Raw genomic sequence first — 12,180 nt, 5'->3', positions numbered from 1 at the left:
AACACTGTAATGATGCAGCTCACAATTAAAACTTCATGAACTTTGTTTCTCACTTGATACAAATAAATTCTCTCAAAAAAATAATTTGGCCTGAAATTTTTCTCTTAAATGTTTTTTCAGTTTCACCAGTGAAAATATTTCTTCACTTGTGTTTTGCTGTTATTATCAGTTATTAGTTGTTATTATTAGTTATTAGTTGTTATTATTAGTTGTTATCATTTCATGTGTGAGAACATTTTTCCCACTCAAAGTATTTTCAGGTGAAGTTTCTCCTCATGGTGAGTCATTATGAGACGTGACAGTGAAGTGACATCATGAGGTGTATTACACAAACAAACAGGTTCTTACTTTATTATTCATGAGGATTATTCTGCAGAACTTTCTCTCCAGCAGCTCTCGGGTCAGTAACAGACGTCTCACTGGCCCCTCAGGGCTTCCGTATCATGCTGTGAGAAGAAACTCTCCCCTGATTGGCTGATCGTAAATGAATCAGTAGTTTTTCAGTATTTATTAATTACATTTGTATAAATGAATGTTGTGTTTGCATGTACAGTGCTGTGAGGAGCATGTCGGCTGCTCTCAGATCAGTTTCTACTTGGCACTGAGCTTCTGTTGAATGTTCTTGTATCGCAGCAGCTCCGGCTCCGAGACCGACGGCCGGAAGTTCTGTAGCGCCGCAGAGAAGTCGTCAGCAGAGAGGAGGACGGGGGAGTCCTCCGAGTCCACACCTGAGACACAGAGAGGCAGGTGAGACAGGTGAGACACAGAGAGGCAGGTGAGACAGGTGAGTTGTGGCTCTTCAGATAGTTCACATCATTCCTAGCCGACTATTTTCGCCCGACGTCACGCTGCTGTGTTCTTTGTACAAACGTGTGAATCTGACAAGTGGTTTCACACCTGCCCACCTGACCCCGCCCACCCTGACCCCGTCCACCCTGACCCCGCCCATCTGACCCCGCCCACCTGACCCCGTCCATCTGACTCTGTCCACCTGACCCCGCCCACCTGACCCCGTCCATCTGACCCCGTCCATCTGACCCCGTCCACCTGACCCCGTCCACCTGACCCCGTCCATCTGACCCCGCCCATCTGACTCTGTCCACCTGACCCCGTCCATCTGACCCCGCCCATCTGACTCTGTCCACCTGACCCCGCCCACCTGACCCCGTCCACCTGACCCCGTCCATCTGACTCCGTCCACCTGACCCCGCCCACCTGACCCCGTCCACCCTGACCCCGTCCACCCTGACCCCGCCCACCTGACCCCGTCCACCCTGACCCCGCCCATCTGACCCCGTCCACCTGACCCCGCCCACCTGACCCCGCCCACCTGACCCCGTCCACCTGACCCCGTCCATCTGACCCTGTCCACCTGACCCCGCCCACCTGACCCCGCCCACCTGACCCCGTCCACCTGACCCCGTCCACCTGACCCCGCCCACTTGACCCCGTCCACTTGACCCCGTCCACCTGACCCCGTCCACCTGACCCCGTCCACCTGACCCCGCCCACTTGACCCCGTCCACCTGACCCCGCCCACTTGACCCCGTCCACCTGACCCCGTCCATCTGACTCCGTCCACCTGACCCCGTCCACCTGACCCCGCCCACTTGACCCCGTCCACCTGACCCCGTCCACCTGACCCCGTCCACCTGACCCCGTCCACCTGACCCCGCCCACTTGACCCCGTCCACCTGACCCCGCCCACTTGACCCCGTCCACCTGACCCCGTCCATCTGACTCTGTCCACCTGACCCCGTCCACCTGACCCGCCCATCTGACCCCGTCCACCTGACTCTGTCCACCTGACCCCGTCCACCTGACCCCGCCCACTTGACCCCGTCCACCTGACCCCGCCCACTTGACCCCGTCCACCTGACCCCGTCCATCTGACTCTGTCCACCTGACCCCGTCCACCTGACCCCGCCCACTTGACCCCGTCCACCTGACCCCGTCCACCTGACTCTGTCCACCTGACCCCGTCCACCTGACCCCGTCCACCTGACCCCGTCCACCTGACTCTGTCCACCTGACCCCGTCCACCTGACCCCGTCCACCTGACCCCGTCCACCTGACTCTGTCCATCTGACTCTGTCCACCTGACCCCGTCCATCTGACCCCGCCCACTTGACCCCGTCCACCTGACCCCGCCCACTTGACCCCGTCCACCTGACCCCGTCCACCCGACCCCGTCCACATGACCCCGCCCACTTGACCCCGTCCACCTGACTCCGTCCACCTGACCCCGCCCACCTGACCCCGTCTACCTGACCCCGCCCACTTGACCCCGTCCACCTGACTCCGTCCATCTGACCCCGTCCACCTGAACAGACGTCACATCTCACAGTGAAACCACACATTAGCTAACGTTAGCATGAGACAACGCTGTGTGACTGAACAGGAACCGTGGATGAATTCTCAGCATGTTTATTTGAGTGACGTGAAACACTGGATCTAATCAGACAGTGACGTTAGCTAAGAAGTGGTGAAATGCTAAAGCTGGCTAATGATGATCACGTGTGGTGTTGTACTGTTGAACCTGATGTCCCTCCAGAGTCTCACTCGCTGAACGTTAGCATTCCACCACTTGTTAGCTAACATCACTGTCTGATTAAATCCGTCTGTCTGAACAGAACGTTGATGTTTGAGAATGAACTGAAACCTTTCCTGTTGTTGAGTGTAACACTATAATGTTACGGAAGCTAATGCTCATCAAATATGTTGTCTAATCTTGAAATATGACTTGATCAACCAGGAAGTGACGATACTTTCCTCTGATAACAGATTATATCGGTTTTTTAGATCTCAAATGTATTTATGTCATAACTTTGCTCTCTGTTTTCTCACCGTCTTCTATCAGAGCGATCTTCCTCTTGATGGCGGCCGTCATGGCGTCTGAACAGAGAGCGTACAGGTCGGCGCCGGTCACGTGAGCGGGGCAGCGATCCACCACCTGCTGCAGGTCGACGGCCGGGTCCAGCTGGAACCTGAAGAGGAGACAGAACCCACATGTTGAAGAGTTTCTGTCTGTGAATGGATAAGAAATAAATAAGGACCGACTGACGCTCTACACTACGTTTGGCTTTTGTCCTGACTGATGGAACTGATGTGTTGAATTAAAATCTGATTCTGGTGCTGTGTGTGGAGAAGGTACTGGTTCTGACACTGTAAGTGAGCTGTGGTCCAGCAGGGGGAGCCGGTCTTACTTTCTGAGGACGGCCCGGAGAACCTGCAGCTGAGAGACTCGGTCCTCGTTGATTCCAACGTAGACGAGTTTATCAAACCTGAAGGAGACAGAAAAGTCCACAAGAGGCTCCGTTCAGTGTCATTGATGTTCTGGTGGACTGATTCTGAGGTCCATGAAGGAGCCGTGTGTGACCTCTGACCTGCCGGGCCTCAGCAGTGATTGGTCCAGCAGATCTGGACGGTTCGTGGCTCCGATCACAAAAACTCCAACAGCCGAGCTGAGAGCGTCGAGCTCGGCGAGCAGCTGAGACACGACTCTGTGCACAGATTCAGACAAGACACGATGAAGACACAGAAGTCACAGGTGATCTAGAACCAGAACCAGAACCAGCCACTCACCGGTCCATCACACCTCCCGAGTCTCCACTGCGCCCCCTGCTGGGCGCCAGAGAGTCCAGCTCGTCAAAGAAGACGACACAGGGAGCAGCCGAGCGAGCTCTGCAGAACACTGACAACACACAGTCCCACCATCAGAACCACAGAACTCATGTTAACACACATACTGGTTCTGACAGAAGTTCTGATCAAACCTTCTCTGATGTTCTGTTCACTCTGACCCACGTACATATTGATGAGCTCCGGACCTTTGACACTGAAACACAGACAGCAGGTTCAACTCTGATCACACCGGACCGGCACCAGGGAGAAGAACTGTTGTCCAGGAGACCGGACCACAGACTGGACCGTCCAGTCAGAACACTCTGACCAGTGATGCATGAAGGTGTTCCTACCTGAGGAAGGTCATGGAGCACTCGGTCGCCACAGCTTTGGCGAGCAGAGTCTTTCCTGTTCCTGGTGGTCCGTACAGCAGGACTCCGGTCCGGTTCAGACCCAGAGACAGGAGTTCTGGACGCTGCAGAGGAAGCTGGACCGTGTCCAGGATCTCCTTCTTCACCTGCTGCAGCCCTCCGACATCGTCCCAGCGCACATCAGGGATCTGTTCACAGGTGTCACTGCGTTACATCTCTAACAGCTGATGTTCTGATGGAGTTCTGCTGGTCTCACTGTAAATCAAACTGAACTGGGTCTCATCACCTTGGGCGCTCCGATGGCCGTGGACTGGGCGTCCTGCAGCGTCTCCAGGGCGACGGTGAAGTCCTGGTTCGTGATGGTCACACCGCTGCAGCACAGGTCCTCCTCCTGCCGGCCGGCGCTGCAGAGACACAAACCCAGAGTCTAAAACCAGGTTCTGCTCTGAACTGGGCCGGGTCGGGTGCACTGACGGCGCTCTGCTATCCTGAAGCAACAGAACCCTCCTGCACCCTGGACCAGGAGAGACCTGGTCTGGATCAGTTTCTGCTTTTGTCTTCAGGAGAGTTTTTATTTGTTTCTTCATCACCACTGAAACATTTTCATGTCATGAATCATCAACAGTTTCTTTTTCTTCAGGAGGTTTTTAAATGTTCCTGATTTTGTTCTTCTTTTGTGAAACTGAGTAAAAGCTTGTTTGTTTTTTCTGAGTAAAATACAAGAAATGTTTGTGAGTCGTGGAGAAAACTTCTCTTCAGATCTTTATTTTTCAAGTATGTGAGACTGAGTGAAATCTACATTTTTTAATGACTGAACTTTCTTCAGCCATTTTATTTCCCCAGCAGAACTTTTTTTTAAATATGTGAAACTGAGTGAAGAGTGTTTTTAAAAATCACAATAAGAATGTATTTTGTGTTTGAGGCTGAGTGAACATGAGTTTTTATACTAAAAGACCAAGTGAAATTTGTTAATTTCTAACTTTTGAACTTTTGATCACAACTGAAACAGCACTTTCCGTTGGTCATTATTTTTCTTTTCCTCAGGAGATTTATTTTGGTTCTGGGAGACAGAAAGTGTCCAAGTCTTTTTGTTGTTTTTGTAAATATGTGAATCTGAGTGAATAATTGTTTTTATCACAACTGAAACTGAGAAATTCTCATGAGTTATGAAGAAATTGTTCCAGCTTTTTTTTCAAAGTAAAACAAGAAACTTTTGTGGATCCTGGCGACAACTTTTCTTTTTAAGTTTGTGAAACTGAATACAATTTTTATTTGTCACTATTCAAACTGAGCAGCTGTTGTCGGCCAGAACATTTTTTTTTTCCAGGATAATTTCTTTCTCAGGTGTGAAATTTGTTTTTTGATTTTTATCAGGGTTGAAACTTGTTCATGTGTCAGAGAGAGAATTTATCTTTTCCCTCTTTTCTTAAACATGTGAAACTGAGTGAACTTGAGTTTCTCATCACGGTTGTAACAAGAATCTTTATTTTTCTGCAGGAGAATTTTTTCTTTTCCAGATTTTTTCTTTCCCCTGAAGAATTTAATTTTTCTTTCACGACTGAAAACATCAGAAGTGACATAAATACATCGTTTTCACACGCTGTGGAGAATCTTTGTGTTTTATAGGAAAATAAATGTCCCCTGGGAAAATGTTGTTTTCTTCTGACTCCCAGGTGCTCGACATGATTTCACCAGAAATGTAAAAATATAACTCTGTTTACATGTGAAGAAACAAACAGAACAGGTTCATTATTCATCTTTAGTCTCACCAGCTGTGAATCAGCCTCCTGCAGGCAGATCTGCCAGCCTCGACCACCAGAGCACTCAGATCCCCCAACACAAAACCCTGAGGAGGAGGAGGAGGAGGAGGAGGAGGAGGAGAGGGAGGAGAGGAGGAGGAGGAGGAGGAGGAGGAGGAGGAGAGGGAGGAGGAGGAGGAGGAGGAGGAGGAGAGGAAGAGGAGGAGGAGGAGGAAGAGGAGGGGGAGAGGAGGAGGGAGGAGGAGGAGGAGGAGGAAGAGGAGGGGGAGGAAGAGGAGGAGGAGGAGGAGGAGGAAGAGGAGGAGGAGGAGGAGGAGGAGGAGGAGGAGGAGGAGGAGAGGGAGGAGGAGGAGATGGGAAGAGGGAGGAGGAGGAGGAGGAGGAGGAAGAGGAGGAAGAGGAGGGGGAGGAGGAGGAAGAGGAGGAGGAGGAGGAGGAGGAGGAGGAGGAGGAAGAGGAGGGGGAGGAGGAGGAAGAGGAGGAGGAGGAGGAGGAGGAGGAGGAGGAGAGGGAGGAGGAGGAGGAAGAGGAAGAGGAGGGGAGGGAGGGGAGGAGGAGGAGCATGTTATCATCATCATCATCATCATCATCATCATTATTCTGCACACCTGAGTGACGTCAGCAGGTGATGAGATGAATCTGACCTCAGAAACATTAAAATCAACAATAAATAAAAAAAAAAACTGGTCAGTCCTGTTCTGAGTCTGGTTCTGGTTCTGGTGCCGTACCGCAGTGAGCTTGGACAGCCTCTCCAGGTGGACGTCCCTCCCCAGGTGGAGGTCTCGGCTCAGGCTGACCAGCATGGAGCAGCGCTGCTCCTCAGTCGGACTCTCCAGCGCCACCTGGTGGACAAACGCTGCCATGACGGCTGCAGTCAGATCCTGAGGCCTGCAGACGGTCGCCACGACGACCACGCTGAAACACAGGATCAGAACTGGTTCAGGTTCTGCAGCAGTGAAAACATTTGGACCACAAGACGACAAAAAGTGTTGATGATTTGTGTCGGCGCGGTTTCAGTTCTGCTCTGAAGTGACAGGATGAAAAGATCACAACTGGATTTTAAATCAGGCTCCGCCCCCAAAAGTTTGGTTTTAAATGAAAACATGAACACAGGTTCTGTTTGGGCTAACTGACATATGGAACCAGTCCTGGAGAGAACTGGATCAACACCACTGTGCCTGCACGAGTCAGTCGGTCACCTGCTGGGGGCGCTGCTGAGCAGCTGGCAGAGCGCCGCCGCGACTCTGCCGTCGTCCTGGGCGCCGCCTCGCGCTCTGAAGAGGAGATGCAGGTTCCTGAGCAGCAGGACGCACGGCTGCACGGCGCCGGCCCGCTGGAACACCGCCGCCAGCTTCACCTCGGAGGCTGCAGGAGTGTCAGCACACACGCTCACACAATCCACCTGCACGCAGGAAACACAGGTAACATGTGATCACAGGTGTTTAATCAGCTGTGTGAGGAGGAGCTGAGCCTGAGTGACCCGACCAACAGATCAGAACAGGTTCTGTAAACTCGGGTCACGAGCCGTCTCACCTTCAGCAGGTGCAGGTTCAGTCTGCGACTCGCCGCGCTCACCGCCGTCACCTTTCCACTTCCTGCGGGGCCGTGAAGGAGGACGGTGCAACCAATCAGAGAGCTGCAGACAAAACAGTGACATCACTGATCAGGTGACCACGCATCCCATCATGCCTTGCTCTATGTTCGTTTACGGTGAGTTACCTGTGGAGCAGGTGAGGCAGGATGGTGCTGCTCAGGAGCTCGACGGTCCGGTCCAGGCCCGGAGGAGCCGGGCTGCTCCACAGAGACGCCCCGCCCACAGAGGACGAGGGGACGGGACTGTTGGTGGACGCTCGCTGAGGAGGAGACACACGACCCGTCAGAACCAGAACCTCAATCAGGATTGTTTCATTAGTTCAGTTCAGCATTTTACAGGGCTTTCTATTCAAATTCAAGATTCATAACCTTAAAAACAAAAGGATTTAATTTGATGTTCAGGACCTCACATGAAGGTTCTGGTTCTGGACTCAGATCGGACTCTTTCTGAGTGTTTAATGTTAGAGAATAACAACTCTGTTCTCAGAAACTGATCGTACTCCAAATAAACAGGGCAGCATTTAACCAGAACACCTGCTAACTGCAGCAGCTAACTGTAGCTGCTAACTGTGGCTGCTAACTGCTGCTAACTGTAGCTGCTAACTGTGGCTGCTAACTGCTGCTAACTGTAGCTGCTAACTGCAGCAGCTAACTGCAGCTGCTAACTGTAGCTGCTAACTGCAGCAGCTAACTGTAGCTGCTAACTGCAGCAGCTAACTGTAGCAGCTAACTGTAGCTGTGTTTAGCTCGTCTAGCCGTGCAGTTTTTTGCCCACAACAGCCCTCAAACACTGTTGCAGAGGAAGAGGAGGGTCAGGCTGTTTTCAGTGAGGAACACATGAGCTACAGAACAGTCAGAGGTCAGAGGTCACCATGTAGAGCGAGGTGTGCAGTCTGTCGGCCAGGTGAGCTCCTCCCTCCTCTTCTTCTTCTCCTCGTGCCTCTGCAGACGGACACACCTTGTGCACTCTGAAGAACAGCACTGGACACCTGACGGGTCAAAGGTCACAGACTCATCGTCACTGTTAGACTTCTACAGACCAGCAGCTGTTCAGACCTGCTGTCAACATCCATCCTGAGGGTCCAATGACAGGACAACACATCAGCACTAGACTCCATTAACAAATGTGGTGATTTTAAGAGTTGCTGAGTTAAAACAAACTTTCTAACATAGTGAAACTGTGTGTGTGACAGATTGTAAGTCATTGTGTCCTTGTTGTAAATTCAGCATTAAATCTTTCAGCTGAAGTTGTTTGTCTCCTTGTAAAAAGTGTCAGTTTGTGGCAGCATGTCTGTACCAGCCTGTCTGCTTCTGTGTCTAAAGTGCTAAAGTCTTACCTGCCAACATTGATCAGCTGTTTGAACACACTGTTTACACTGATGTCACCATTTACACTCCATTTATGAAAGAAGAAACATGTTATTGATCTAAACATGTCACACGTTACAAAGACACTAAACAGTAACAATATAGGCTACTTCTTTGTCCCCGTGGAGAAAGTCCCCAGACTCCCTTAACAAATGTGTCAGTTTAGTGAGTTGTTGAGTTGGAGACACTTTATAAACTCTGTGAAACTCTGTCTCTGACTCATTCTGCATTATTTGGACCTTCTTGTTCATTCAGCAAATGTTCTACATGAACTTCTTTCTGACTTTGTGTAGAAACATGGAGTCTGTTTGTCTCTGTGATGGACGAGCAGGAAGTGACATCACATCACAGCTGGTCACTCAGACGCAGGCTGAGATGTGAGAATCGTCTGACTTACAGCTGAACACTCGTGATTGGACGGTGACATCAGGTCTGAACAGGCTCAACAACACACACCGGACGATCTGATTGGTCGGTACCTGTGTATCCCCTCTGAGTTGTTCTCCAGCAGGTCTGGATGGTTTTCAGCAGGAACCGTCAGAACGTCTCCCTGTGACACCAGTCTGCACACACACACACACACACACACACACACACACACACTGTAACATCCTGGTCCTCAGAGAACATCACGCCATCACAGAACAATCTGAACTTCCTCAGCTGACCTCGGCGTGCTGAAGTGCTCAGACAGGATGTTGTCATAGCAGCTCAGGTTGCTGTACAGCGGCGACGCCACCGGCTCCACGTGAAGCTCGCTGGCAAACGGCGGGGAGGCGGAGCGACAGGAAGTGTCGGAGCGATGGCTGCCGGGCGCTGCAGGAGACGGTTTCCACCTCTGAGACAAAATAAAACACAAGACTTCAGTCAGCAGCTTGTCTCAGTGTTACTTCCTGTAGATTTTCACATTAAAAGTCTCTGTCGGCCGTACCTTCACTCTCAGTGTGCAGCTCCTCTCGGGGATCTCGTCTCCTCCCGTCATGTTGAACCACAGAGTGCTGGATATGAAACCCACTTCATGCTGGTTCTGCAGGTCTGGACTCTGAGCTGGGTCCACCACCAGGACCGAGACCAGCCGCTCCCTGCAGACTCCGCCCCTCAGGTCCGGTCTGGAGGACAGCTTGACCCACTCCTGGTTGAACAGGCCCAGCCTGAGCAGCAGCTGTTTGCTCACCAGCACACAGCTGTCCAGGTCCACAGCGGCCCCCTGCTGACCTATGAGCCCAAGCAGTACCTGAGAGTCCAGAACCCGCACGTCCAGCCGGCACTCCAGCGCCTGCAGGACGCCGGAGAAGCCCCGGCCCAGCAGCCTCCTGTTGTCCAGGAGAGACTGCCCCCCTCCGAGACCCTCAGTGAAGTGAGCGAAGTCCGACACGCACAGACGGAGCGGTCTGCAAGGCGGGGCGGGTCCAGGGGGGTCCGGCGGGTCCCAGCAGTCTGTCAGAACCACACACGTGTCAGCGGTGATCCGTCCCTGCGTCACAGGACTGCAGTCCAACACCAGCAGCTCCAACAGCTGCTGCTGGAAACACAAGAAGAAGAAGAGAGACTGCTTCATCAAACAGGAAGTCATCTGTTCTGACCCAACAACACGTGACACGACCCGTGGCCCGTTACACTGTCAGTTCATGGTTCTGACTGATTCTCAGTATTTACTGTGCAGATGTTCTGATTCTTTGTGTGTTTTGGACCGTTTGTTAGTCAGAAGAAGAAGAATACGTCACATTTTTGGTAATTTATCGACACATGAGAATAATCGATGATGAACTGGATCAGTACAGTGGTGCTGGTCCACACAGTGAACAGAACCGTGGTCACACATGTTGAGAGATAAAAACACTTATTTAACAGATAATTAAACTAAGTGTGAGCCTCAGCGTCAGATGGTAGATGGAACTGATTGACAGGTGAAAATATCTAATAATCAAATGTTTCCTGCAGCAGAACCGAACATCTGGTCTGTAGCTGGACACACACGGAACAAACAGGTTTCATTTAAATGATTTAACGTTAAACTAACTGTAGGTGACAGACAGACGTCCCGGAGGCTCACCTGTCCCGGGTCCCGTCCCAGTACCGGGTGTCGGGGCAGCAGCAGCGGGTCTCCCTGCCGGGCCAGCAGCCACTGTCCCGGGCGGCAGAGCTCCAGCAGCTCGCCGGTGAACTGCTCGGTTCCGGCCCAGCGGAGGCTCTGCCTGCTGCGGGCTCCCAGCACCACTCGGTCCAGGCTGACCGGCTTCAGAGGCCGAACGGTCCCGGTGCTGCCGAGCCGCTGGAGCCCGTGGTGCCGCATGAAGAGGCGGCTGGTGAACAGCCGGACCCGCCTGCCGGACTCTGGTCTGGGGGAGGTCCCCCCTCCGCAGGTCTCCTCCTCGGTGCTCGGGTGGACGCGCAGTAAGATGTCCGGCCTGCCGGAGCCCCGAGGCCGCTGCGGGGTGAAGAGGAGGGTCGGTGGGTCCGAGTCATTCTGCAGAACTGAGCCCAGGTCAGAGTTTAAAATGAGGACGTCTAGAGGACTCAGGTGCGGCGGGAAACTGTCAACACAACACAGCTCCACCAGCGCCGCCATCTTGGACATGCGCAGTACGGCTGCTCCTTCGTGGTTTCCGGCGCGTCGCCGCCGCCTGGTGGATGAGTTCGGAACTACAACCTGAGACTGCGACACCCCGACCCACTGAACAGAACCCATGAAACATGCGGTACTGTCAGTGTGAAGGGCACCAAAGACAGCCCAATGAAAAATCATCATAGGCATTATAAATATAATGCCGATATTATTTCAGTGTAGAAATATTAGGCATGTATATCACAAAACAGGCAGAACAAGAGATATATTTATTTGCTCAAGAAAGTAACGATGGTGCCCTCATCGTCTGACAGGAAGTCTGGCTTTGTATGTAAAAGCTTCTTCAGCCAGGGTTAACTGGGTAAAAAGTGGAGCTCGAGGAGCATTCCTGGTCTTCCTGGGAATCTTAAGAGGGGAAAAGGGAGCTAAGTTCTCTGAGTATACTTTGGAACTGAGGATTTCCAGAGGCAGAACTGGGAGGGAGTGCTGGACAAGGTGGAAGCCAAGTTGTCTGAATGAAAACGATTGCTACCCCAGCTGTCCTACAGAGGAAGAGCTCTGATAGTTACAGTTTTTTCAAACTGCTAAAACACAATTTTGCAAACTAGGCTGGTTTTATCAAAATACTTAACACAATTCACAACACCAAACACCCAAACTGCAAAACACCTCATATATCCTGCAAAATGAAGCACTGCAACCAAAACTACATATAGCATTATCAAAGTCAAACGGCACACACTTCATTCATATTACCAGATTATTGTCTAACCAGCTACACACTGTTGGGCATCCTGAAAATCACCCTCATCTTTAGTATACTTTGCCATAATACTAACATAGTTCAAACTGTAGAGAATTCTTTAGATTGTTCACATGCACAGAAATATTTGCAGAT

General features: G+C 51.5%; 1 protein-coding gene across 2 annotated transcripts; it reads right to left on the bottom strand.

Annotated features, from left to right (window-relative positions):
* Positions 1 to 322: 322 nt before the first annotated feature.
* pex6 (peroxisomal biogenesis factor 6) lies at positions 323 to 11,307 on the bottom strand. Of its 2 annotated transcripts, none has more exons than XM_030411028.1 (18): positions 10,770 to 11,307; positions 9,648 to 10,238; positions 9,385 to 9,554; positions 9,196 to 9,279; positions 8,220 to 8,337; positions 7,475 to 7,608; positions 7,289 to 7,391; positions 6,955 to 7,157; positions 6,484 to 6,670; positions 5,765 to 5,841; positions 4,282 to 4,399; positions 3,978 to 4,183; positions 3,777 to 3,838; positions 3,586 to 3,694; positions 3,387 to 3,503; positions 3,207 to 3,284; positions 2,848 to 2,987; positions 323 to 728 (listed from the first exon to the last, which is right to left on the bottom strand). In XM_030411028.1, exons 1-18 carry the CDS (start codon positions 11,292 to 11,294, stop codon positions 592 to 594), a joined length of 3,159 nt encoding a protein of 1,052 aa, XP_030266888.1. In that variant the 5' UTR covers positions 11,295 to 11,307; the 3' UTR covers positions 323 to 591. The 2 variants fall into 2 exon arrangements, with proteins under 2 accessions (XP_030266888.1, XP_030266889.1); XM_030411029.1 differs by having other exon boundaries at positions 9,648 to 10,235.
* Between the last annotated feature and the right edge of the window lie 873 nt (positions 11,308 to 12,180).

The sequence above is a fragment of the Sparus aurata genome, unplaced genomic scaffold (genome assembly GCF_900880675.1).
Source record: "Sparus aurata unplaced genomic scaffold, fSpaAur1.1, whole genome shotgun sequence".
Taxonomy (NCBI): Eukaryota; Metazoa; Chordata; class Actinopteri; order Spariformes; family Sparidae; genus Sparus; species Sparus aurata.
This window is presented reverse-complemented; position numbering and strand designations above follow the sequence as displayed.

What these genes read in the sequence shown, in the direction of transcription:
- pex6 (XM_030411028.1), bottom strand. Translation starts at nt 11,294, where the DNA reads ATGTCCAAGATGGCGGCGCTGGTGGAGCTGTGTTGTGTTGACAGTTTC. An exon ending in AACTCAGAGGGGATACACAG is followed by an intron (nt 8,338 to 9,195) that starts GTACCGACCAAT and finishes TTGACCCGTCAG; the next exon opens with GTGTCCAGTGCTGTTCTTCA. An exon ending in TCACTGCTGAGGCCCGGCAG is followed by an intron (nt 3,285 to 3,386) that starts GTCAGAGGTCAC and finishes TGTCTCCTTCAG; the next exon opens with GTTTGATAAACTCGTCTACG.